Genomic DNA, 27,882 nt, shown 5'->3' with positions numbered 1-27,882 from the left:
GGCTAGTTTAGGGAGCACAGGACATGTCATGCATGACACACAAAACTCTGTCCTCCTAACACTTCACTACCACTTCTCCACTCCCCAGCTTCTGTCGCTTGAATTGGCCACCTTGCTCTGCCTGATGGTAGGGTTGGTCCAGCATAAGATTTGGATGCTTTTGAGCATCCCAAGGAATGATATGTAGCTCCTGCCCCCAAGCCAGTTACTGAAATAGGATGCATAGGAAATTGTTGCTCGTATCTCTAATGCTGGATCAAAGGTTTAGTCAAGGTTTAGGAATACCCTGTGGAATGTTTGACTTCTTTCCTTTGAACAGTGGTTGCCATCACACAGATTGCTTTTGAAACTGCTTATGGTTTGCTCTGTGGAACCCGGTGATTGGGTGTGTGTGGGGGGGTGGGTGTGCATTCCTGCCTCTGAAAATCACATCCAAAGCTCATCTGAGTACACGGAACTAGTTGTGCAGCTTTTGCTTTTTTTTGCATTGAAGCCGTTATCTAAAAGCTCTTCTCTGGGTCAAAATCTCTACAGAGATGCTGTGTTACAACAGCATCGGTAGCAAAGGGGACCAATACCAAGAACCTTGCTTGAATCACAGGTGCTTTCTCAATAGTAGTACAGTGATACCTCGGGATGCGAATGGGATCCGTTCCAGAGCCCTGTTTGCATCCTGAATAGAACGTAAGACGCGTCTGCGCGGGTCATGTTTCGCCGCTTCTGCGCATGCGCATGACGTTATTTTGACCGTCTGTGCATGTGTGAGCGGTGAAACCCAGAAGTAATGTGCTTATCCTGAAGCATATTTATCCCGAAGTATGACTGTAGTAGCAGCAGAGCTGCGACAGTAGCAATGTACACTTTCCGAAGGAACCAATACCATTAAAATCCTGGTCTCAATAAGAAACATGGAGTAAAAATTGTGCCCACTTAAACTTCTGTTCGTCCTGATATCTGATGCAAATCATATACAGTGGTACCTTGGTTTACGAACGTAATCTGTTCCGGAAGTCCGTTCTTAAACCAAAGCGTTCTTAAACCAAGGCGTGCTTTCCCATAGCAGCAGGGGACTCAATTTACAAATGGAACACACTCAAAAAGAAGCAAAACATGTTCTTATTCCAAGGCAAAGTTCACAAACCAAGACACATACTTCCGGGTTTGCAGCGTTCTTAATCCAAGTTGTTCCTAAACTAAGCTGTTCTTAAACCAAGGTACCGCTGTATATTTAAAGTTGACTACCGTCAATTACAATACCACACAAAAAAAGACAAATACCCTTACGAAATGAAAAACAAAATGAATCGTGGTTTTATGGCACATTAGCTGTATGTGCGTGTGCTGGAATTAATGGCTATGCAGTTCCATTTGGAGATAAGAGCGGATGGAAGGTAGAGAGAGTTAAGCTTACAGACAGTGTGGAAGCCTGGGACTCGGGGTTTCTAAGGTGTCTGCAATATCAAGCCATGTTGCTAACATGGTGGAAGGATGCTTACATGAGTGTGGACGTGTGAGGTGAGGATCACTTTAGTTAATATGTACGTTGGCCTGGTTCAGCCAAAATTTATTGTTTTGACCAGTTTCCTTTCAAACCAGCAAAACAAACAAGTCATCGTGCCTAATGCAGGTTTTCCCTTGTTCTCAACTTAGTCGCTCGCAGCTAACTTTGGTTGTACTGGAAGCGCTGGCTTTTGAGCATAGAACATTTTTGAGGAGTGATGAGCCAGCTCCCCCTGGCTTTCCAGTCCTGTCTTCCCGATCTTTCTCACAGAGTTGTTTGAGAGGAATGGGTCTTCCTAGGTGAGATGCTCTCTTGCCAGGAGTAAGAAGTTTTGAAAACTGCATTGCCGGTACTGTGGGCTGGAGGCTCATGTTATTTTGGGGGATTGGGCATGCTGCTGAAGAACATCTGATTCCCCCGTATAATAACGGTATACATACATGCTTTCACAACATTAATCTGTCTCTGAAAGTCCGACCACTATTTGGCTTGTGTGTAATTAGGGCCCTCGTATTTATAGGACCACCTCTCCTGGTATGCCCCGCAGAGGACCTTAAGGTCCATGAATAATCATAGTTTAGAGGTCCCGGGCCCTAAGGAAGTCAGATTATCCTCCACCTTCTCCTCGCCTTCTCAGTGATGGCGCCGACCTGGTGGAATGCCCACTCCCATGAAACCAGGGCCCTGCAGGATCTAACTTCCTTCTGCAGGGCCTGTAAGAGAGAGCTATTCCGCCTGGCTTTCAATTTGAACTTAGCCTGATCTTTTATTCCCCTTCCTTCCCTCCCCCTCCCCTTTTTATGAAGATTACCCATTCTGGGATCCCACAGCTAATTCTCCCCTGGTCGTCTCGCTGGCCCTAATAGGACTAATTTAGCCAGCTAGCCCTGGTGATCATCTAATGTTTATTGGATGGATTTCCTCCCTAAATTGATTTTTGAATTCCAAATTTATTGTTATTCACATTTTATACTGTATTTTATGCTGTTTTTTGTTGCATCAATTAAGTGTTTTAAATTTGTTGCTAGCCGCCCTGAGCCCGGTTTTTTGAACCAGGAAGAGCGGGGTATAAATAAAAAATTATTATTATTATTATTGTTACTTCTGTTTGGATGCCACCAAGGTCTTGGAAAGGCTAGAGCAGGTCTGAAAATACGCTGCCCTTTTCTTTGTTTCGTACCAGCAGCACAAAAAAGGTGCTGCAATGCATTATTGGACTACCCTGTGGGATCAACATCTTTCCTACACCAATCCTCATACAATCACACACCTGGCAGTTAGTTCCTTACTGCTTTTGAAAGGGTTTGTAAAGTCAGTGTGAGCCACCATGAAAAGATTATCAATAAAAGAGCCATTTGTAGTTTCTCTCCCATTTGCAAAGGCCTGACAACAAATACAGTGGTACCTCAGGTTACATACGCTTCAGGTTACAGACTCCGCTAACCTAGAAATAGTGCTTCAGGTTAAGAAATTTGCTTCAGGATGAGAACAGAAATTGTGCTCCGGTGGTGGGGCAGCAGCGGGAGGCCCCATTAGCTAAAGTGGTGCTTCAGGTTAAGAGCAGTTTCAGGTTAAGTACGGACCTCCGGAACGAATTAAGTACTTAACCCGAGGTACCATTGTAAACGTTGCGCACTGGGCTGAATGTTCTAAAGAGAAAGAACGCCAACTTCATATAGACCTCTCAAACAAACCTAATATTTCACAACCCAAAAAAAGAAAAACCAAACCAAACCGGGAATCAAGTCATTTCAAAACAAAGTGCAGAAAGGGAAAATATTGACAACTTTCTTCAAAAAAAATCACATGTCGTATTTTTTTTAATTAAAAATGTCATTGCCTGTGCTGCAGATGCAATCCAAGGACCACAGGATTCACTTGAGGCTGATCAATTAATTATCAAGCAAAACCACCAAAGAGCTGCACTTTATCTGTGCAGTCCTGCAGGACCACTTGACAGTGACAGGCTATATGCCAGGTTTTGCCACTGTGCTGACAGTCTTCAGTAACAGGATTACCAGAAGAGGTTGAAGTCTTCTACACTCACACAAATGTATATTGGTTAATCGTAAGTCCTTTGATCAAATATCAAGCTAATCACCCATAGCTTGTCCAAATGAGAAAGATCTCCCTAAAAAGGATAGAATTTATCAGATTTCGTGGTTAATAATAATAACTTTATATGCCGCAACATGAGAACGGGCCTTCTCTGCAGTGGCTCCCCGGCTGTGGAATGCTCTCCCCAGGGAAGTTAGCCTGGCGCCTTCATTACACACCTTTAGGCACCAGGCAAAAACGTTCTTTTTAAACCAGGCCTTTGGTTGATCCAATTTACATCCTATGCCCTTTTAAAATGTGTTCTTTAAAATGTGGGGGATATTGGGTTGTTTTTATTTTTATTAGGTATTTTGTGGGTTTATATCTTGATTTTATTCTGTGAACCACCCTGAGACCCCTGGGTATAGGGCAGTATATAAATTCAATAAATCATCATCATCATCATCATCATCATCATCATCATCATCATCATCTTACTGGGTTTCCCAGCCACTCTAGACAGCTTCCCACAATTAAAAAACCACAATAAAACATGAAATGTTAAAAACTTCCTTATACAGGGCTGCCTTCAGATGTCGCCCAGAGTGGCTGGGGAAACTCAGCCAGATGGGCAGGGTATAAATAAATTATTATTATTATTATTATTATTATTATTATTATTATTATTACTATTTCCAATTAGCCTTCCTCCCCTCCTCCTTTCTTTTGATATTGGTCAGCTGCTAACCTCACAACCCTGAGGGTCTTCAACAATGCATTATCTATACAGTGGTATCTCAGGTTACATACGCTACATACATACTTTGCTAACCCAGAAATAGTACCTCAGGTTAAGAACTTTGCTTCAGGATGAGAACAGAAATCGTGCTCCGGCAGCACGGTAGCAGCGGGAGGCCCCATTAGCTAAAGTGGTGTTTCAGGTTAAGAACAGTTTCAGGTTAAGAACGGACCTCCAGAATGAATTAAGTTCTTAACCCGAGGTACCACTTTACTGGAAGATACTTTAAGCAGGTTAACAATATACAGAGGATTACTTTAACACCTGGCAATTGCTCCCTCTGCTTTAACTATTGTGACTTTCCTTTGTAGGCAATAGTTAACAATCAGGATGCAGTCAGGAACAGAAAATGCCGCCCCAACACGTGACAAAAAGTAAAGATGTAAAAGTCAACTTTTCAAATGTTCCTGTCCATCCGGTGTCACCTTTGGACAATTTTGAGATGGGAGCAAGGCTGATCATTTAAAACCTCCCTGATTGACCAAAGTGGGATTCCCAAATGGCTCTTATTTCAAGTATTGGATTGGAAAGGCGCTGTTGCAAATGAAACAGAAAGGTTGCAATTGTACAATTTCTCCCCAAAGGGAAGCATGCACCTGCCAAAATTTTTGTGTTTCCCAGAATTCCAACACAATAGCATTTAGCCAGAAATGTTGGCATTGGTTCAAACTTTGGGGATTTTTGAGAATTTCTCCATTTGGGAAAAAAACACCCACATTCCTTTGATTATTTGAACGACCTCTTAGTAAAAGGAAATCAGGCAATGACTGTTTTGGGTGTGCTGCATCTCATGACATCTTGAGCGATATTTAGGATTGAATTTAAGAAGGTTATGTAATTTGTTGTTGGGATTTAGATGTCAGCTAAAGACGTTTCTATTCACCCATGTCATTTCAGTCTGGTACGGTAATATTTGCCCTGAACACCATTGTAAAGTATCGGTGATGTTCAGCTAAGTTTTACTCACATATATAAAAGTTTTACTCACATATATTAATGGACATGGGACGCGGGTGGTGCTGTGGGTTAAACCACAGAGCCTAGGACTTGCCGATCAGAAGGTCGGCGGTTCGAATCCCCGCAACGGGGTGAGCCCCCGTTGCTCAGTCCTAGCTCCTGCCAACCTAGCAGTTTGCAAGCATGTCAAAGTGCAAGTAGATAAATAGGTACCGCTCCGGTGGGAATGTAAACACCGTTTCCGTGCGCTGCTCTGGTTCGCCAGAAGCGGCTTAGTCATGCTGGCCACATGACCCAGAAGCTGTATGCTGGCTCCCTCGGCCAGTAAAGCGAGATGAGAGCCACAACCCCATAGTCGGTCACGACTGGACCTAATGGTCAGGGGTCCCTTTACCTTTACTCTGTGTCTTACTCTATGAGTATTTTAGTTTTGCATCTGTTTTAATAACTGATGTCAATTTTGTTGTTTCTCTTGTGCGGCACATCACTCTGGTCTCTGTTTGAAGAAGGGCAGTTCAAAAATACAATAAATAATAGCAACAGCATAGACAAATAGCTGCTCGTGTTAGACACACAGTGGTCAACAAATGAATTCTGGTGTACCAGGGCAAGATTTTCACTAGACAATAGAGAAAAAGAAAGGGGACAGATATAAATATATGTGTGTGTGTGATTTTGCAGATTCTACTAAAACGTTAACAGTAACACTCCCACTGGCAGAATACATTTTGTATATTTCTTTCTTTTCTTTCTTTTTTAAAAAAAATCCATTGAATTTCACACTGTCAGTTTTCATTTCAATGCAGAAAAACTTTAGAAAGACAAGCCTACGTCAGTCTCTTGCTTGGAAAGGAAATAATATCTATAAACATGGATATTGTAATTACAGCAAATACAAATGAGGACTAAATTCTACTTGTTAGTTTATTAACACAATGGGGGTGGGGAATTTCAGGGAACTCGCACTTGAAAATACAATGACTAGAAGAGGTATAAAATAGTAAGCACTTAAGTATGACACACGAGTGACACAAATTGCTTCTGTACGTACTCGTCTACCCTTATCATAAGCCTTATTTAATTTTTTAGAGAAGCCTCCCAAAGAAAGTAATAATTTATCATTTGAAAGCATAGACATGTATACAAACAGATCTCTAGCATTTTTAACAAATCATGAAACCTACTTCTCCCCTCCTGCAAAGAGACTTTTTTTTTTACTTTTTGTTTTAAACATGAAAATAGATAAGGACAGACAAGAGAGAGCACTTCTTGACAGACAGGAAAATTGACATAGGGAATCTTTTTCCAGAAAATGTGGTGTCAGCGACTCGTTTAGATGGCTTTTGTTTTTAAAGGATTAGATAAATTCACGGCAGATCAGTCTTATCAATGACTTTCAGCCATGATAGCTAGATGGAATCTCCATGGTCAGAGGCAAGAAACCTCTCTGATTTATTAAGTGCTGAGGACCAGTGACATGGGATAGCTTCACCGTGCCTTAGTTTTGGCATTGCCAGCCTGTGATAAACAGAACTCTAAAGTCAACAGACCTTGGCCTGATCCGGTGGGGCATTTTTATGCTCTTCAGATGCACCACCACCCTGACATTCATTTCAGTCATAGTTTGTTTCATTTTTTTTATTTTTAAAAAAGGCATCTCTGAGCTGTCAAAGTAGCTCAATATAGAAAAAACAAGCATAGCTCTGTGAATGTTTCTAAAACTGCCTTGTTCCGAGTCAGCTTGTATTACTACAAAGTGGAGACAGAACTCAGCACAAAAGGATTCGAGAGTGATCTTAAAAGGCCTTGCATGGGAGCCCAGTAACTGAATGGGGAAGATTCTACTTTCCCTCAATAAAGCTGCAGCGGTACTAGTCTGTGTTAACAGCTTAAGCCACTGATGTAATTTCCGAGAGGGTTTTCTGATTGCGGTCTCTAAGCACTTCACTGATGACTGAAGTGGGGCTACAGCTCAATGATGCTAGATGCCTTGTTACATGATTCAATATGTTAACAGCTGGGAATTTTAGAAGCTGAGCTGGAGGAATCTAGAAGACCCTAGAAAGGACTGGATAGGCTCAATATCTGATTCAGTAAAGGCAGTTTTTTTTCTTCTTCCCTTGACTGTATGGGATTCTAGTTCGATTCTCCTATGCCTGCTTGTTTGTGAAGCTGGGTTTAGGTAGCCATCAGTTTCAACTACGTGCGCATTAACGGATGGGGTGGGCGATGCACAGTATTATTATTACGATTAATAATTTTAAAAAGAGCTTCCTCATCTAAAAAATAATATTTCCTCAAGTGTGAATAGGCCAAAAAGTTGTACAAAATCCAAAAGGGTGTTTTAACAGTCTGGTGGGCAGGGGGAGAAGTAAGGGAAATAAAGTTCACATTACCAGGCCAATTTCAGGCAAATCTTACTTCAGCCACTCACTCTCCACAGGGATTTGATATGGAGAGAAACAGCTTAATTAAAAACCTGGACTTATCCCCCCCACCCCCGGCTCAATAGCAGAACTGTGATTCAAAATGACTTTTGTGGTATTTGGTTCCCTGTCAAGAGTTCTGCAATGTTTGAATCCGTCCAGAGCAAAAATGATATGCTACAGTTTCACAGCTCATGTTGGTTTCAGGTACCCTGCCTTTTTTTTTCCTAGGAGAGAGAGAGGGGGGAAAAAACCCTCCCTCTTTTGTCAGCTTAAAGGAAACAAGAGCACTAGGCAGCGTTTGTGATTGTTCTGGGTTTATACTAAGAGACAGCATTATTGGGGGTGGGGGAGCCCACACTGAAAAATTCAGAACCTTACAATAGCTAAAATGTTTTCCGTTTCACAAGTTACACTACACATACTACAAAAGTGCAGGGAAAGAAGCTGCTGATTTTAATTTTTTTTCCCCTTCCCTTTTGGTGACACTGAGAACTTTAAACAAATTTTGTTTTTTCGAAAGAGCTTATTATAAAAATCAGCTAGAAATGTATAGTTCCGTATCTTCAGGTCATTTCAGAATCTCTTCAACCTCTCCGTATGATTTTTCTCTTGAGGTATGCAAGAGCTTTTGTTTAAAAAATACACGCTTTTCACGTATAAAAAGATCTGGATTTTGCTTCGCGTTGTAGTTTTAAAGAAAAGCAGACAGTCCCCTCTTCAAACAGGCGTTGTTCTCCTGTTGACCATGTTGATATGAAGTCCTTCGTTGTATTCCTTTTGAAGGAAATTGTGAACTTGAAGAAAACCCGCGTCTTGCTCCATGTTGTAGCTTGCGGCCGTGGTGATCTTCAAGGGCTCCCTGGAGAGCGTGTACATGGAGATTTCGTTCATGGGAATGGAACCTGCCATTTTCAGGCCAACGGGCGAAACATCCCTGGAGGGAGAAGGCTCTGTAGATCGAGAGCTAGATCTGGACCGCCTTCTCCTGTACCTATAGCTTGGCATCCTGGCATAAGGGGAAGAAGAAGAAGTGGTCTTAAGGAACTCCCTCTTGGTCTTAAACCTTAGCTCTTTGTTCTTTTCAATATAGATGTTCACAGCTAGGACGCCAACTGTTTCTGCCACAATGAAAGACAAGGCTCCGAAATAAAAAGACCAGCCGTAATTGTATTGGTTCTTTTTGTCCTCATCCCGCTTGTCACTAGGATCACCTGCATTGCTGGATATGTAGACAATGATTCCTATTATGTTACTTAATCCTGGAGACGGAGAAAGAAAGAGGGAAATTAGCCAGCTCGAGAGAATACTTCCATAACAAAATTATCCTCATCACAAGCCCTTGGGTTGGTAAGGATACGATTTAACCAGAGTGAAGCAATATAGGACCAGCAATCTGTTGCATGGGTGGCCCATTATTATTATTATTATTATTATTATTATTATTATTATTATTATTATTATTTTGTGTATACCGACTATACCTGGTTAACAGCACAAAGTTACAGCATACAAAGCACAAAATACATATTAAAAACTATCAAAGCACAGAATACATACTAAAATTACCGTATTTTTTCGTGTATAAGATGATTTTTTTATTGTTAAAAATGTTAAAAATTGGGGGTCATCTTATACATGTCTTATACACAGAGGGGAGACGGGTGATTTGTGGCATCTGCGAGCAGGAGATTGTCATCGGTGATTGGGCGGGTGATTGGTGGCTGCGGCAAGGCCTGCTGATGATTGGCTGCTAATGTGGCGATTGGGTGGGCGATTGGGCAGACGATTGGTTGCTTCTGCGAGGTGAGCGATTGCCGGCAATTCACCTTTCCCAAAGCCCAACAACTCTGGGGATCGTCTTATACACGGGGGCGTGTTATACACGGAAAAATACGGTAATCAAAACATAAAGGCAGTAAAACACGGCTTTTCACTCAGCGAGCTTACACCTTCTCCCAAGCACATTGCAAGTCATCCTCCAGAGAACTCCACATGTCTTTTCACTGCTGATTCTTGCACTGCCGATATCTACTCCAACCATCCATTGTCCGCTCACTGAAAGGATTTCATCTCGCAAGCGAACCTTCCCACATTCCCCCACTGGGCTGTTTCTCTTAAGTCGGTGACCCGGATGCTTCCAACATCCAGCAAAGGGCCTTTATGTCCCTTCCTCTTCTTCCCCACTCTCTGCTTTTCACCATAGTCCCTCAGAGCAGCGATGATCCCAAAACGTTGGCTGAGAGCCTCTGTCTTTCCTGGATCTTTGGCTGGGTTTGTTTTGGTTCCCGAGGCAAAGGTGTACGCCAGGGGGAAGAGCTGCAGCTCAGCGGTAGAGCACCTGCTTTGCATGTGAAACGTCCCAGTCCCTAAACAGCCCTTAAAGCCCTAAACGGCCTCGGCCCAGTATAGCTGAAGGAGCGTCTGCACCCCCATCGTTCTGCCTGGACGCTGAGGTCCAGCGCCAAGGGCCTTCTGGCGGTTCCCTCATTGCGAGAAGCAAAGCTACAGGGAACCAGGCAGAGGGCCTTCTCGGTAGTGGCACCCGCCCTGTGGAACGCCCTTCCATCAGATATCAAAGAGATAAACAACTACCTGACATTCAGAAGACATCTTAAGGCAGCCCTGTTCAGGGAAGTTTTTAATGTGTGACATCTTGGTGTATTTTTGGTCTTTGTGGAAGCCGCCCAGAGTGGCTGGGGAAACCCAGCCAGATGGGCAGGGTACAGATAATAATAATAATAATAATAATAATAATAATAATAATAATTATTATTATTATTATTATTATTATTATTATTATTATTATTATTATTATCTACAGGTAGCACTGGAAAAGACTCCTCGCTTGAAAAAACCCTGGAGAGCTACAGCATGTCAGTGTAGACAACACTGAGTTTTGGTAGACTGGGTTACCCCCACACCAATTCCACATACAGAAGACAATCAGACTGACCGTTCAGCCTCACTGTATCACTGGCAATGGGACAGCACCCTACATTCAGGGGTGCCAACTTGAACAAAATATGGGGGAGCCAGGTAAGCCTTGCCCTGCCTAATCATTTGCCTAATCGGCTCCTAAGAGTTGGCTTTATGCCTCAGGCTGAATACGACACATACACACCTGTTCCACAATGGAGGGGAATGGCTAGGCTGGGGAGCTGCCACTTCTGCTCCCCCCACAACTCCCAGGACCTGCTGCCTACTTCGTAAGAAGACCTTGACTGATACCCTGCACTTGATGATGGTGATAATTTATTATTTATACCCCACCCATCTGGCTGGGTTTCCCCAGCCACTCTGGGCGGCTTCCAACAAAATATTAAAATACAATAGCCCTTCAGATATTAAAAGCTTCCCTAATGAGGGCTGCCTTCAGATGTCTTCTAAAAGCCTGGTAGTTGCTTTTTCCTTTGACATCTGATGGGAGGGTGTTCCACAGGGCAGGCGCCACTTCCGAGAAGGCCCTCTGCCTGGTTCCATGTAACTTGGCTTCTCCCAGTGAGGGAACCACCAGAAGGCCCTCGGCGCTGGACCTCAATATCCAGGCTGAACGATAGGGGTGGAGACGCTCCTTCAGGTATACTGGACCAAGGCCATTTAGGGCTTTAAAGGTCAGCACCAACACTTTGAATTGTGCTCAGAAACCTGCTGGGAGCCAATGTAGGTCTTTCAAGACTGGTGTTATGTGGTCTCAGCAGCCGCTCCCAATCACCAGTCTAGCTGCCGCATTCTGGATTAGTTGTAGTTTCCGAGTCACCTTCAAAGGTAGCCTGACCAAGCTATAAGGCAGTGTTTCTCAAACTTGGGTCCCCAGCTGTTGTTGGACTACAACTCTCATCACCCCTGTGGTTCTGCTAGCTAGGGATGATGGAAATTGTAGTCCAGCAACTCCAGCCACTGCCCACCTGATTTGACTGGGCTGCAGGATATGTAGAAGCTAGTGGAGGATAATGTGTGGCTTGGAATCATAGAATTGTAGAGTTGGAAGCGACCACAAGGGCCATCTAGTCCAGTCCCCTACATTGCAAGAATAAGCAGGTGACCCTGTATGGGAATCGAACTTGCAATCTTGGTGTTGTCAGGCTTGTGGGCTATTGAGCTGCCCAAATAAACCCTGTATCTTGAATCTGTCACAGCAGATGTTTAAAGTGCTTCTTAAATTCTTCTCGAAAATAAGGTGATGCTTTTGCACAGGAGAAACTCTCGACTGCTTTCTTTCTCTGCATATATTGCAAGAGCTGCATTCTTGTTACTCGCTCCATCTGTCAGAGCATGGCCTGGGGAAGGATGGATAGAAATTTGGCCCCAAGAGGATGTTTCACTGTAGAAACTTTGCAAAGACACGTGCTGCCTTTCCATAGTAAATACAAATGCAGAAAGCAGCCCCCAGCCCCTCCCTGCCCATACTACCGTGCGAAGAAAATCCATGAAACGGGCACAGTCAGATCGTCTGATAAACAGTGACCCATCTGCTGCATTTGGAAAGTGTGTCACACGGCAAATCACGGAGGAGACAGCCAAGCCCAGATGCACAAGCACCTTGTTGGGGACGGTGAGGAATAACATCCTCTCTTTTATGTGTGTCAGTCACTGCTGTTACGTAATTATCCAGGGAGATTTCTCAAGCCCCCGGCAACTGGAGGCGAAGCTCGTACACCCACGCGGTGTATGTTTAAAGTCCTGTGCTCTGAAAAAATCTAGCGATGTGTTCCTAGAATAATAAGCACCCTGATATTTAGGGTCACTTCTAGCATGAGCGGGAGATGTTCTAATCTCTGAGCTCTCGCCTAATGAGGAGCTGCGGTGGTCTGCTTGTTAAGACAAAAGAGATTGAGACTTGCACTGAATGCTCCATTCTCTTGGGGACTCACATCATAATAATAAGAAATAGGGAAGGGGAGAAAAAGGTAAGTAATTGCAAGACACTTGTTATTGGTCTTCTCTGCTGCATTCTCTTCTCTAACACCTTTGATTAAAAGGAAGACAAAATACGTATTTTAGGTCCTCCTTGGTCCATGTTCTGGTAAGCTTCAGGTTGGGCTACAGCAATGCACTCTGCGTGGGCCAGATTATCACCACCATGCAATGCCACTGCAGAAAGACTTGTAATTGTGCCCCTGAAGGACCAGATGCACAGCCTGGGGGTCATTTTGGACTCACAGCTGTCCATGAAGACACAGGTTTATTCTGTATCCAGGGCGGCTGTCTACCAGCTCCATCTGGTACGCCTCTACCTGTGCACTGTCTTGCCAGAGTTGTACATGCCCTGGCTATCTTCTGCTTGGACTACTGCAACACTCTCTACATGGGGCTACCTTTGAAGGTGACTCGGAACCTACAACTAATCCAGAATGTGACTGCCAGTCTGGGATCATATCACACCAGTCCTGAAAGACCTACATTGGCTTCCAGTACATTTCCAAGCACAATTCAAAGGGTTGGTGCTGACCTTTAAAGCCCTAAACAGCTTTGGCCCTGTATACCTGAAGGAGCGTCTCCACCCCGTCATCCAGCCCTGATACTGAGCTCTAGCTCCGAGGGCCTTCTGGCGGTTCCCGCACTGCAAGAAATGAGGTTACAGGGAACCAAGCAGAGGACCTTCTCGGCTGTGGCGCCCTCTCTGTGGAACACCCTCCCACCAGATGTCAAGGAGATGAGTAACTAGACAACCCTTAGATGACATCTGAAGGCAGCCCTGTATAGGGAAGCTTTTTAATGTGTAATGTTTTATTATGTTCTTGTATGTGCTGGAAGCCGCTCAGTGTGGTTGGGACATCCCAGCCAGATGGGCAGGGTATAAATAATAACATTAATAATAATAATAATAATAATAATTTCTGCCTGGACTGAATTCAGTGCATTAGTGATGGTATGCAAAGCCTTATGCAGCTTGAGACCAGGATACCCAAAAGATCCCCTCACTCCCTACAAACCCAGCTGATCACTGAGGGATGGTCACCCAACTGATGCAGGAAAGGGCTGTCTGAAGATACAATCTCCTCAGGGAACCTTTGCTACAGGGAGAGGATTTTTAGTGTGGCGGCACCTGCCCTTTGGGACCTCCCCCCCCATTACTTAAGAGACAGGCACCATCTTTGTTGCCTTTTCTTGAAGTGTATCGAATACCGTCCTCTTCCAACAAGCCTTTTAACTGGAGATTTCTGTTCCTAGCTTTTAATCTTCATTGGCCTACAGAAATCGTGCTTTCTTCTATTGTTAACTCGCTTTGAGGCGTTTCGTGGGAAGCGATTCATCAATAAAATGAATAAATGATGACCTACCTGCTGCAACAAAAAGAATCCCAGCGCTGAGGATAATGTTGTTCTTGCTGCTATAAATCCTCCCAGCTCCGATGCAGAGCCCTCCCAGCAACAGTAATACTGTGCTTAGAATCGGAAACACGCTAGAGGCCCGGACAATACCTGAGACCCGGGGAGGAGAGAAATGAAAAAGCACAAGAGATGATTTATCAACTTTGTTGTTTCCTTACGGGGAAAAAAGAAGGAAGAAGAATAAGCGCTTTTGTGGCAATTGGAAATGTTAACAGCTATCCCTGTGGACCATTTATTTATAATTAAGATTTATACCCCGTCCTTGAAAACGTATTGCCAAGGCAACCAAAGACAATGTATTAAACACACCTTGAAACACTGACTACCTTAAAATGAGCTGCAAATGGCAAATCTGCAAAAGAAGCGTTAGAGATGATGTTGAAAGAATTCACGGTAGACGCATCAACAGAAGTTTAAAAGTCTGATACAGTTTTTGGATAAACATGGTCTTTTGAGGGGAACGACCAGGGTAACAATTGGAGAGTCTCCACAAGGGGAAATGCGCCTCCCGTTTAGTTTTTCTAATGCACTCTGCCATTTCTGCCGGAAAATTTGGGGTCATTACCATAATCAGCTTTCCAAAGCCGCCTTGTGTGGAAACATATTCTGGCAAGCTACCAGCTAGAGAGGTTATAAAGAATAACCCACAAATTAATGCAGGGAAGAGGCATGAAAAATGTATGAGCAGGGCTACTGACTGTGAGCTGCCACTTGATACATGTGAATGTAGATAATCAAGCTCGCTGACTATATGACAGCTGTCCTGGAATCTCCCTGCACCCTCTCTATTCATCTCCTCTGCAAAAGTAACAAAGCCAGAACACCTTGGGCTTGAAGATACAAAAAGAGCATTTGGTGCATGTGCATCTTTTGTGTGTGCCTCACGCTGCTCCAATTCCTTTCTGAACCGTAACTGGGATCATCTGTTCCTCAGTTGTTGCTAGGTCCATACTTACACAGATTCGTTTTGTTCTCTACCGTTTACCGTATTTTTCGCTCTATAAGACGCACCAGACCACAAGATGCACCTAGTTTTTGGAGGAGGAAAACAAGAAAAAAAATATTCTGAATCTCAGAAGCCAGAACAGCAAGAGGGATCGCTGTGCAGTGAAAGCAGCAATCCCCCTTGCTGTTCTGGCTTCTGGGATAGCTGTGCAGCCTGCATTTGCTCCATAAGACGCACACACATTTCCCCTTACTTTTTAGAAGGGAAAAAGTGAGTCTTATAGAGCAAAAATTACGGTAATTCTATCCAGTCTCTTATTTTGGTGTTTTATTTTTAAGGCCAGATCATTTCTGCCTCAGTGAACAGAACAAATGCCCTGATTTTCCAGGGGCAGCCCTGGAATTATGAAAGCCGTCCTGGCTTCGGATTTGATGCCCCTATTTTCCCCGCCAGTGTTGCCTCTGCTGAGCTTGGGAAAAGGGATGACCTGGTGCTGCGAGGGAAGATCCCCATTGCCTCTCCTTGGCCACTGCTGCTGGTCTCCTCCCTTGGCTACTAGAGAGCGGGCGAACAGCAGCAAAGGCCGCTGAGGCCCAGCCCCACATGACACGCTGGCTCTGAGGGGCAGGATCGCCCTTGGCAGGAAGAAAGGAGGAGTGGAGCACAAGGAGTCTTGATTTTTAAAAAATGCTTTGTGCATTCGCATTGCATATTGCCCCTTTCTATTTGTCAGGACAGCGGAGGGCATGTGTGCTGTGTCCCGTTGGTGAAATGGTGGTGGCACTTGCCCTTCTTTTGATAGGAAATTGCTCTGCGGTGGCAGCAGGGGAGGTGGGACCACAAAGAATGGGAGGTCGAGGGGGATCGGTTGCAGGGGAGTGAGAAATGTCCCTGTGGCTTAGGGCCCCGTAGAGGACCTTAAGGTCCGTGAATAATCATAGTTTAGAGGTCCCGGGCCCTAAGGAAGTCAGATTATCCTCCACCAGGGCCAGGGCCTTCTCAGTGATGGCTCCGACCTGGTGGAATGCTCTGTCCCATGAGACCAGGGCCCTGCAGGATTTAACTTCCTTCTGCAGGGCCTGTAAGACAGAGCTATTCCACCTGGCTTTCAATTTGAACTTAGCCTCATCTTTTATTCCCCTTCCTTCCCTCCCCCTCCCCTTTTATGAAGATTACCCACTCTGGGATCCCACAGCTAATTCTCCGATGGTCTCCTTGCTGGCCCAATTAGGACTAATTTAGCCAGCTAGCCCTGGTGATCATCTGATGTTTATTTGATGGATTTCCCCCCTAAATTGATTTTTGAATTCTGAATTTATTGTTATTCACGTTTTATACTGTATTTTATGATATTTTTGTTGCATCAATTAAGTGTTTTAAATTTGTTGTTAGCTGCCCTAAGCCCGGTTTTCTGAACTGGGAAGGGCGGGGTATAAATAAAATTATTATTATTATTATTATTATTATTATTATTATTATTATTATTATTATTTTCATCTGAGGCATGTTGGAGGGCATGGAAGGATGAGGATGGGGTGTGTGTTTGGAGGCATTTTGGTGCACTCTGGCACTTTTCATGGTCTTCTGTGTGCCAGAAGCAGTTTAGTCAGGCTGGCCACATGACCCCAGAAAACTGTCTGTGAACAAATGCCGGCTCCCTTGGCCTGAAAAGCGAGATGTGTGCCACAGCCCATAATCGCCTTTGACTGTCTAGGGGTCCTTTACCTGCTCAAAGGCTGAAAGCAAAAGGAACTGGAGATGACCAAAGAGGAGGCAAAGAAAGAGGGAGGGAGAACGAGAATGCATTTGTGTGAGAGAGAAAGCGAGAGAGAATGAATTGCAGTGAGGATTCATGATACGGGAAAAGGTGGCAGAGGGCAAGACAGCATCCTTTGAAGGATGAAAGAAAATATATCTCAAGCCTAGGAATGGGACCATAACAAGAGGGATCAATACTCCTGAGGATATTCTGCCGCTTTTTCACAGCGTTCTTTTGGGTGGATTTTACCATGGGGCAATTGGAGTCTTTGTGTCTATTATCCTAAAGGGCAAGCTGTACTTACCCCGGTAAATGCTCACTGGTTTTCAGGTGAAGTACATCAGTGGAAGGCGCACAACTACCCGGAGGCTAAGCCACACTCACATCTTGGCTCTGCAACCGGGGTGGAAATGTATTGGGCACACAAGGCCCAAGGGTACCATAAAATGGCTGAAAATGGCCTTGGGCTAGTTTGGCTACAGGGCTATTTTATGCCTCAATTGTTATGTAGAAAGATGGCAACTGCTGTGTGTGATAATACCAACGATAATTCTGTTGACCCTCTGGTAGCAACACAGCAGGATATGCATGTTAAGGAATATCATAGATATTTAGTTGCACCTGTCATGGCGAGGGACACAGAGGCTGAAATCTACAAAGGGCCACCAGAATTAAGATTCCACAGGTGATATATTTTCTAAATACAGCATGGCTATATTTAAATATTGTAAATGGTCAAAAATCCTAAGAGGAAGCAGCCCGGTGATCCGCTGTACATTGGTTTTGTGTCTGAATATTGCATTATAATCAGGTTGTCTGTCAACCAGAGAACCCTTAGGGCTCATATTCATGACCCAAAGCAAATACCCTACGTGTCGCTTGCATAAGCGGATTAACAGTGGTGGAGATTTCATTTGAAACAAGTCTGTTGGCTGCGGTTTTCTTATCACCCAGTGGTATTAGACAATTGCATTGGCTGGGGTAAACCTTCCTACGGATAGTGTGAGAGAGACACCATTGCTTTCTGCTACTAATAACTGTTGGGATGTTCAACCATGTTTAATATTCCCGTCATATCGAAATTGTCCTGAAGGATGGAGTTAAGGGCCCCCGAAGTATTATAACGGCTGTCAAAACGTTTGTGCAAGAGATGGAAATCAGAATTGTGAGCCTCCGGGCAATCCTGTTTAACTGTTTTAATCTTTGTGCAGCACCTGGAGGTTTTAGGTACTTAATAAATATAATAATAGTAGTAATTGCTTTCTGGTTGTGACTCTGCGTGCGGCACATACATAATTATGAGAAAAATAAAGTCCAGGATGCAACAGGAGTGTGTCCAAGTACCAGGAGTGAGTGGGGACAAAGGATTTGTGAGAGCTGATGCAAAATTCTGAACCCCGATCTTGATTGAATCTTATAGTAATTCAATCTTTTGAGTCTGTCTACATCAGCTCACAAGTAACTGAGATGTGTGGCACTGACATGTTTCTCCTTACTGGTAATAAAACGTCAAAACATCAGAAAGTGTAAAGAGAGCCCTTCCTCCTCCATTCCTCCTTCTTGCAAACATTTTAGAATCACTTATTCATTATGCCTCTTGGGAAGAGGGCACAGAAACATGGAGCTGTGTTCCTGTTCTGCAAGCAACCCATAATTCCTGCAATTTAAATGCTCCAGTTTTCCATGGGGATGACGAGGGTCACAACCACCATCACTGGGGTCCCCCATTCTGGTTTGCAGTTCTTGCTTGTGTGTGCATGGGGGGGGGTGTTGCATATTACCGGCCAACATCTTCTAAAAACAGCTGCAGGGCAGATATTTTGGTATGTATCGATGGCCAATGACATGGGTGTGTGTGTGCAAATCACACTCCAGTAAATGTCCCAGTAAAGCTTATGGTGTACATTACACATCTGTGGCAGAATGTGGCAGCTGCACATTCCACTCTGCTTCCAGGCTACAACGAAAAGGCAAGATTAGCGATCAAGGCTTGCTAAGGTAGCTCTTTAAAGCCGGTGATAGGCTGGGCGCAATTGAAAGAAGATTGTTTTCAGTGTAGCTGCACCTGCTGTATACCACAAAGAAGCAATTGGCCTCAGTCTCCATGATGTCCAGTATCATCACTTCTACTCAGGCTCCTTCAGATATTGCGCTGCAGTCTAATAAGCACAGTGCAACATTGCAATAACGTTGGCCGAATCTTTCTGCAGGCAAGGGAACGGAGAGCCATTTGCTTGGAAACAAACCCATCACCAGATGTATTTTGGGCATGAAAATATCTTCCTTATGCTCCTGTGCACATATGAACCACAGCTCCACCTGCCACTGGTGGTTTTATTTAGCTAGAAGCATTGATTGATTTTTGCTTAAGATTTTATTGATTTGTTAACCCCAAAAAAGTGCAAAGAAAGAAAGCAAAGAAGCAGATATTTCAACCATAAAGGATCAGCGCCTGGAAGAACAAAAATACAAAGAAACAGCACAGCTCCAAAGGGATAGTAAAGTATTAACTCATAGAAACAATCATTTTACAAATAATATGGATTTATAAAAATGAAAGAATATTCCACCTGTGGAATAATCCTTCCAGCATTATTGATTGATTTTGACACGACATTTAATTGCAGTTGTCCCCAAGAAGTGTTTGAGTTACTCAATACAATACAGGCTGGATCTACACTCAGGGACTTATTTATAAGTCATGATTTAAACTGTTACAACAAAAGGGGAAAAAAACCTCTTTGTAAAACCGCAAAGACAAAGTTTTGTGCTCTACGGTGCCATCTGGTGTTGCATGCTCATAATACACTTATAGCGTTGTAGCATGTCTAATGTAGCTGAGTCCACAGATAAAAATCAGTTAAAATTAGAACATCAGAATTCTGTTATATTGCCTGCTGTAATAAAATAAGTCTTCATTAGGTGTTGGAAGTTCAGCAAGGAGAGGGGCTATTTGACCTCCGCTGGAAGGTAGTTCCATAAACCTGAACAGCTATGACTTATGCATCTGAACCGTGGGGCAGGGTGATCCCCAACAGTGACTCCTCTAAAGACCTCAGTGATCCGGCAGGGATGTAATGAGTCAGGTGGTCCTTAAAGTATCCTGGACCTGAATTGTTAAGGACCTTGTAAACTAATACAAGAAATAGTAAATGGAAAACTGCATCAAGGCCTTTCTAGAGCAATTTTGTGCTCTGGATGCAAGTGCCTAGCGCCAGGTATGACATTATAAGGAGACTGAAATCCACTGATCAGTGTCCAGGGCAGGCATAGGCAAACTCGGCCCTCCAGATGTTTTGGGACTAAAACTCCCATCATCCCTAGCTAACAGGACCAGTGGTCAGGGATGATGGGAATTGTAGCCTCAAAACATCTGGAGCTCCGAGTTTGCTTATGCCTGGTCTAGGGCCAATAGGAGCTCTTCTCCCATCACAAATAGACAAGTCCATAGGGCGGGAGCATTCTGATTCTCTGCCCCACAACATGGTCGCCTCCCCTCATTTAGCTATTCAGTGTATAAAAAGTCTACAAAGATTGAACTATGCGGCATATGTTTAAGTATGTGAAAAAGATGTCACACCCAGTTTGGCCCTCAGAGATAATAGTGGAATGACTATGCTGTAGAAAATAATATTTTCATAAAACTGTGCTTTGATTATTCTGTTTTCGTTTTAATATATGGCCTAGCTAAACTAAAAGGACCTGCTCCTGCCTTTTTGCAGTACAGAACTTGCTGCTTTTAGGTACTGTGCATAGTGAATGTCCGCTCCAGTACACCGAAGAGAATAAACTGTTAGAATCTATGGAGGCCATTGTGTGCCCGAAAAGAGAATCAGCTAGGCGTTGCGGTTGTGATTCATCTTGAATTGTTTTGTAGATAGATGAAAGAAGACATTGGGAGACTTTTAACGAACAAGAAAATTAGTCTCTTAATGCCTCTTATCTTACCGCTTTTAAGCTTTCTGAAGAAACGACCATCTTTCTCTAGCATATATCAAAATTTGATAGCTTTTTGCTCCTATTACTAAAATTAAAATTTACTCTCAGCTGACCTGGTATCAACTTGACTTGAGCCTATGTTTTGTAGAAAAGGCAAGTGTTCTCCCATTGCTCAACATGTGCACTATATCAACTGGCATGGAAAAGGAAGAATATTAGAGTTAGGGAATCTCTAATTTTCTAAATGTATTTTTCCCCTGTTTCAAAAGAATAATCTTTTTGGTTGTACTTAAGTGGCAGTTTTTACTGCAGTTATTGAATGGAACATGTGGAACTTAATAGGATATCTGCAGGCAGGAGAGTTTGTTCTTTTTCCTCTTTAAACTTCAGTTTCTGTCCTATCCTTTCATCTTGAATTCGGAAGAGTGATTTGAAAGCATAATGAAAGCACATGGTTCTGTTTTTCAGCATTCATAAGGACTAGTGGCCCAAGGCCAAATTGGTTGCTGATCTGTGTGCTATATGTCTCTTCACCTCAATATCCTCAATTTTATGACACAGCATGTTATTCCCTTCATATCATTGCGCATACACTTATAGCCTCAGATCCAAGCAAGACAGAAAATGACCATTATATATTTTTTGTTAATTAGCATCTTACTCTCATTATTAAACTTGAATTAGAAGGGAACAAATAAACAGGACTGCATTTATCTGGACATCTTTCAGTTTCATTGTTTATTCTCCCCCTCCTTCCAAGCGCCTTTGGTGCTCTCTTGGGGCATCGGTATTATGGGAGCTGTAACTATTGTATACAATTAGCTTAAAAAATGACATCTGCTATCAACTGTTAAGTGCCTTTCCTCCTACCTACCTTCCTTTCCTCCTACCTTATTTATAAAAAGTCGAGCTTCTAGGGTGTTGTGGAATGTTTACAAACATTCTATCTCCTCCAGCAGAAGCTGTCAGTGGCAGAATGCTGAAAAAATATTTAACAAATCTGTGCGGGAAGCGAAAAATCTGTTTGGCCCGGGAAATAACTTGCCATGTGGAAGCAAGGATTTGAGGGAAAGAAGGATGGTGGGAGCAGAAACTTGGGAGGAAATAGTAGGCGCAAAGAATGCTACTATGAACTCAGGGAGATATTTCGGGGAGGGGGAAACTTCATACAAGGGCAGGAGGGAAATCTGGGGACCAGACTAAACAGACAACATTATGTGAGGAGAGACAGAGGTAGTAGTGATGGGTGAATGATGCGTATTGTTCTAAATCTGTTGCCCTCCATCTGTCTCGAGAGACAATGGAGTGCACCTCCGGGGTGAAGCCCTAAGTGACCTCCCTGGGGCGCAAGCCTGGGCAGTGTTTATGGAGCTCCTGGGCTGCCCAGATAACAAGACCTCCATCTCGGCCTCACTCCAAAGGAAAGCAGAGCAATATGTTTGGCACCAGCTTGGCTGCAGGAGTTGCTGGAAGGAGACATATCAGACACCATCCAACCGTCTTAGGGACTCCACTCTGGATTTGTGTAGGGTTTACTTCTTAGCCTTTTCTTTACCTGAAGATGTGCCACAACACAGAGGAGATTTAGGGCCCGTTTTCCTTCTCCTAGATGACCTACCTTCCCAGGTTGACGAGCCCCATTTGCCCCTTGTTTAAAAGTAGCCAGGCAAATATTTGGTCGCATGTTTCCAAGTTATTAAAGGGATGCGGGTGGCGCTGTGGGTTAAACCACAGAGCCTAGGACTTGCCGATCAGAAGGTCGGCGGTTCGAATCCCTGCGAGGGGGTGAGCTCCTGTTGCTCTGTCCCAGCTCCTGCCAACCTAGCAGTTTGAAAGCATGTCAAAGTGCAAGTAGATAAATAGGTACTGCTCCGGCGGGAAGGTAAACAGCGTTTCTGTATGCTGCTCTGGTTCGCCAGAAGCGGCTTAGTCATGCTGGCCATATGACCCAGAAGCTGTACACCGGCTCCCTCAGCCAATAAAGCGAGATGAGCGCCGCAACCCCAGAGTCGACCACGACTGGACCTAATGGTCAGGGGTCCCTTTACCTTTACTCCAAGTTATTGAAATCCTATTCCCATTCAGTGCTGCGGGCATCTGGGAAAAGTCCAACAACTTAGGTTTGTTCCTTTATGCATTTTCAGTGTATAAAACTGATTTAAGATGGAGTTAGAATGGCAATGATTAAGATGCTGGATATTTCACTTACGGAGAAGGTATTCAGAGCTGTCATGATCATAATCATTGTCTTCAGGGAAGTGGTTAATTCGAAAACAGTGTCCTTTATATATCCCTGGAAAAGAAGAAAAACACAAAAGAAACAGATTGGAGCTTGCTTGGAAGAGGCCTGCCTCATGCCTGCCCTGTCCCCTGCTAAACAAACCAAGGGGAGTTAAAGCTTGCATAAAATGGTTCCTGTAAGGCTGGGATCTTGGGCTGAATTAGTCCATCACGACACCTCCATATTCCACGGGGGAAGGGAGGATGCAATTTCTGAGAGTAGCTCTGTCTTTTTCATCTAGATCTAGTTCTGCTTTCACATTTCCTTTCCTTTCCTTTTTACGCTCCTGCTTTCACATTGTTAACTGCATCACTTGGATTTGCATGACTAGGGAGAGAGGGGAAGTTGAATTCAGTTCACATTAAAATGCAAAGTTACAGGATCTGCATTTTCCAAAGCAATACGGGAACTCAAGGACCGCCAACCTTTGAATTTAGCGTAAAGCGTGCAAAAAATAAATAAATGCATATATTAGTGAAAACAACATACAAAAACATGTTACATAAGGGTGAAAGGCTTTGTGAAACTGTACCTTAGGCAAGATTGCATACCAAAATGCTGCTGAATTTTCAGGAGGCCTTTATAAAACAAAACAAAACTGATGTAGAAATGTGGAGAGGCGAACTTAAGGCTGGAAGAATGAGAGAACCCCAAAGTGACCTGTTCACCCTCCCCATTGCATGCCAACAGCCATAGGGGTGGGTGATACTTTCCCCCTACACTATGGTACTTTGGAAAGTTGTCTCTCCCAAGTTGCGCAGAGACATGTTTCATGTGTCTTTCTGCAAGACTGCAGCCTCCTTTGTGTATTACAGTGGTACCTCAGGTTACATACGCTTCAGGTTACATACACTTCAGGTTACAGACTCCGTTAACCCAGAAATATTACCTCAGGTTAAGAACTTTGCTTCAGGATGAGAACAGAAATCGTGCTCTGGTGGCACGGCGGCAGCAGGAGGCCCCATTAGCTAAAGTGGTGCCTCAGATTAAGAACTGTTTCAGGTTAAGAACGGACCTCCGGAACGAATTAAGTACTTAACCTGAGGTACCACTGTATATATGAAATCGAGTCCCTTGCCATAGGCCCTGCCCCTGCCTCACACCAAGACACTCCTGCTTGCTAGCCACACTCTCTTGATATCCACATGTTTAGTATGGACATCTGCAAAAGGGATGTGTAGGCCCAGGTCTATGCACATGACAGGTGTACAGGTGGGCCACAAGCCTGGGACCCTGAGGGGCTGGAGCCCAAAGGAGGATGCCACCTCAGGGGCGCAGCTAGCAGCACCTGCTTCCTTCCTACTTATGGAGCCCCTTCAGTGCACCTCTTCCCATCTTTTGTCCTCCATCACCCATCAGCAAAATCATGTCAGAAAAAGGAGAGGTGTCATGGGAGAGGACACGAAGCACAGTTCGCAGAGCAGAGAGAGAGAGAGAGGGAGAGAGGGAGAGGGAGAGAGACAAGGCAACATTTTGCTGCTACCCACTCAGGGTCCCTCCATCAACCATCTACCACCCCCCATGAGTATACAATCCCTGGACCTTAAAAAAGGACCAAAGCATAGGACCCCTAAGGGGGGGGAGGAAGATACAAAGAGGGGAAACAAAGAGAAGGAGGGGGGAGAGGAGGAGGAGGAGGAGGAGGAGGAGGAGGAGGAGGAGGAAGAAGAAGAAGAAGAAGAAGAAGAAGAAGAAGAAGAAGAAGAAGAAGAAGAATTATTTTTTATTTATACCCCACCCTTCCCAGTTCAAAAACCGGGCTCAGGGCGGCTAACAACAAATTTAAAACACTTAATTGTAAAAGCAGCATAAAATGCAGTATAAATACATGAATAACAATAAAATTCAAAGTTCAGAAATCAATTTAGGGGAAATAAGCATTAGATAATCACCAGGGCTAGCTGGCTGAGTTAGTCCTACTTGGGCCAGTGAGGAGGCCAGGGGAGAATTAGCTGTGGGGTCTCAGAGCGGGTGATCTTCATAAAAGGGGAGGGGGAGGGAAGAGAAGGGAAATAAAAGATCAGGCTGAATTCAAATTAAAGGCCAGAAGAAAGAAACGAGAAGAAGAAAGGAAAGAGAGAGAAAGGGAGGGTGGGGGGAAATAAAGAGACAAAAGAAAAGAAACCTTTAAAAAAGATAAAAGGACTTCCAATTTTCCATCTGTTGGTTACACCCCCCCCCAAAAAAAAACTATTTAAGACATTCAGTCCATGATAACATCCATCTTCTCCACTTTCTGCTATGGTCTTCAGAGTCCTTATTCACCTTTCCACCATAATCTTGTGCTACAATTGTGCATTTTCAGCTCGTAACAAAGCAGACCTCCTTTGGGCAGCTCTCCTCCTTGCTGATCTCATGCGGAGGAAGACTGCTCCTTTCCCGCTGTTATTTAAGATGGGCTCTAATTTAAGCGTCTAGATTTGAGTGCCAGTTTTGTGAGACTCTGTCAGAAGACATTTAATGCTGTCATTACAACGTAAGCCATGCGCCAGGTGATTCAAGCTGTCCATAGAACGTGCCGTGAACAAATTGGAAGCATCGCATGGCGGCTTTAATAACGTAGGTGGTCAGGGTGAAGGCAGCTGCCAGAGGTGGAAAGGAGAAGGCGAGAGAACATCAGGAGGCAAAACACACATTGATTTGGTCCTGAGGCTCTGAAAGCAGGCAGTTGCTGCGTAGGGCAGGAAATCAAGCTTTCTTGAGGAAAAATACACAGAGGATAAGTGGTTGCCATCAGCCAGTTGCTGTCTGACACCCTGTGAGTTGTGAAACTTACTCAAGTGCCTGTCCACACGCTGCTTATCTGCACACGTTCTGTCTTTGAGGCCTAGCTTTACAAAGTAGCATTTTACCAGAAAGTTTCACCTCACGCGGTGAAATGGGAGGCTCCGCCCCTTCCCACTGCCTATGGAGCAACTGCGAGGCGACTGGAAGCCATTTTCAGTTAACTGCAGTTAGCACTGAGCCAAAACCCTAAACTGTGGTTAATTATAACTATGGTTTATTGAAAGGCATCTTCATAAGCAATGGTTTGCAGCTGGCTTGTTTTGGTAAACCACAGTTCAGAGTGAAGACAATTTTGGAAAGCATCTGATGAGCCTGAGGCTTGTTCGTGTAACTATAAACTGTAGGTCTTTATCATGTCTAAATGCAGGGCTGTCTTAAGCATATGTGGCGCCAGAGTGCAAGGTCCGCCTGGCGCCCCCCTGGTTGCCCAGTCCCAGGTGCGCAGGAGGGCGGAGCCGACCGGCCGCCTCAGCGTCTTGCTGGCTCGGTCGCCCCCGAACTCGCGGCGCAGCAGAAGAGCCCGCCGCAACGCTCCAACCGACGGGCGAGCTCTTCCCTGGACTCTTGGCTTGGCACCCCTGAGAGCCTCGCGCCCGGGTGCCCCACACCCCTAGCGCCTATGGATAAGACAGCCCTGTCTGCATGGAACCCCTGGCACTTCCTTGCAATTACAGAGTTGGATTGAAATATTTAAGCACCTTGGATTGATTCCTATGGCTTTGCAAGCAGAAGGCACCTCACACAATCAATGTTTTATTGAAATCAATATCTTCCCCATCTGCAGCTCCTAGGAGAGAGGATAGGCCTCATAAAGCCTATCCAGAGAATTGGGAGTCCACCTGAACAGTGTGGGCTGTCTTGTTGGGGCTGAATGAGAGGGGGAATATCCCCTGAAATCAGGCAGAGGAATCTTGCAGCTGCAGAGCTCTGCTTGTACCGGATTTTCCTACCCCATTTCAGGTGATTTCCCCTTCTCATTGCAAGCCACATAATAGTACAGCCCACACCATTCAGGAAGACCATCTCCAACCTACTGGAGGAGCTTCTCAAGGAGTGGGAAAGAGAGGAGGGCAAGAGAATATTTGGTTGGGCAAGCTGCCTTCCACTCTTGCAGTCATTAGATTTCAATCCGCTAATTTTATTTCTGTTGTTATGTCAGATACCGTACAAGCTGAAGCTTAAAACCGAGCCTGAGCCTTCATTCTGGTGATTGACCAAGAAGACTAACTGTGATCTGAAAGAGGTCTCGCTTATGCTGGGATTCCTTTGCATCTGATCCTCATGAGACAAGAAATACAGCCCTGTGCTGTTACAAGCTTGCTTGCTTCTCCCCTGGTCAGCCCGTCCCTTGGGCTCTGAGATTAGTGGGTTGATCAATCGGTGCTGTAGGAAGAGGGCTTGCAGACAGTGTACATGTGCAGCCTGCAGATGCTGGTGACATGATTATGGAAATCATCAGGGGGTGAACAGAGCACAGCAGTGAGAAGAACGACAAGCGTTTGGGAGTTACCGACAATGTCTGTTCTTGCTGTGTTTGTAATTCTAATATTTGACTGAGTGCAGGATTTCAGGCTGACGCTTCCCATTTTGATTGTAGAGGTGACCAGAAACATGCAAGGCAACCTTCCTGTGGTGCTGGAATTCTTCCCAATTCCCTGACCACTGGCAGCAGTGACTGCCATTGTAATGGCCAACAGCCTTTTCTCCTTAGTGCCAAAGAAAGGTACTAGGTGGCAGGTGTTGTTAAAGACACATGGGGCATTGTTCTCTTCGTTTGCCTAGTTCAGGATGCTGCTTTCCCTGCAGTGGCACAAAACTTTGCTAATAATAATAATAATTAATAATAATAATAATAATATTTATTTATACCCCCGCCCATTTGGCTGGGTTTCCCCAGCCACTCTGGGCGGCTCCCAACAGAATATTAAAAACACAATAAAACATCAAACATTAAAAACTTCCCTAAACTGGTCTGCCTTCAGATGTCTTCTGAAAGTCAGATAGTTGATTATTTCCTTTGACATCTGATGGGAGGGCGCCACTACCGAGAAGGCCCTCTGCCTGGTTCCCTGTAACCTCACTTCTCGCAGGGAGGGAACTGCCAGAAGGCCCTCT

At 44.3% G+C, this 27,882-nt stretch overlaps 1 protein-coding gene across 1 annotated transcript in view; it reads right to left on the bottom strand.

The window, feature by feature from the left end:
- Positions 1-6,200: 6,200 nt before the first annotated feature.
- CACNG4 (calcium voltage-gated channel auxiliary subunit gamma 4) overlaps positions 6,201-27,882 on the bottom strand; it is a 90,206-nt gene continuing 68,524 nt past the window's right edge. Inside the window, exons 2-4 of the mRNA XM_083598942.1 lie at positions 22,909-22,992; positions 14,005-14,145; positions 6,201-8,982 (exon numbers count right to left, since the gene is read on the bottom strand). Of these exons, the coding sequence (XP_083455068.1) occupies positions 8,441-8,982; positions 14,005-14,145; positions 22,909-22,992 (767 nt within the window). The 3' untranslated portion in view covers positions 6,201-8,440. The remainder of the gene's footprint in view (positions 8,983-14,004; positions 14,146-22,908; positions 22,993-27,882) is intronic.

This window comes from Podarcis filfolensis (genome assembly GCF_964270895.1).
Source record: "Podarcis filfolensis genome assembly, chromosome: 2".
In the NCBI taxonomy this organism is placed as follows: domain Eukaryota; kingdom Metazoa; phylum Chordata; class Lepidosauria; order Squamata; family Lacertidae; genus Podarcis; species Podarcis filfolensis.
The sequence above is the reverse complement of the archived record's forward strand: the minus strand, read 5'-3'. Positions and strand labels throughout refer to the sequence as shown.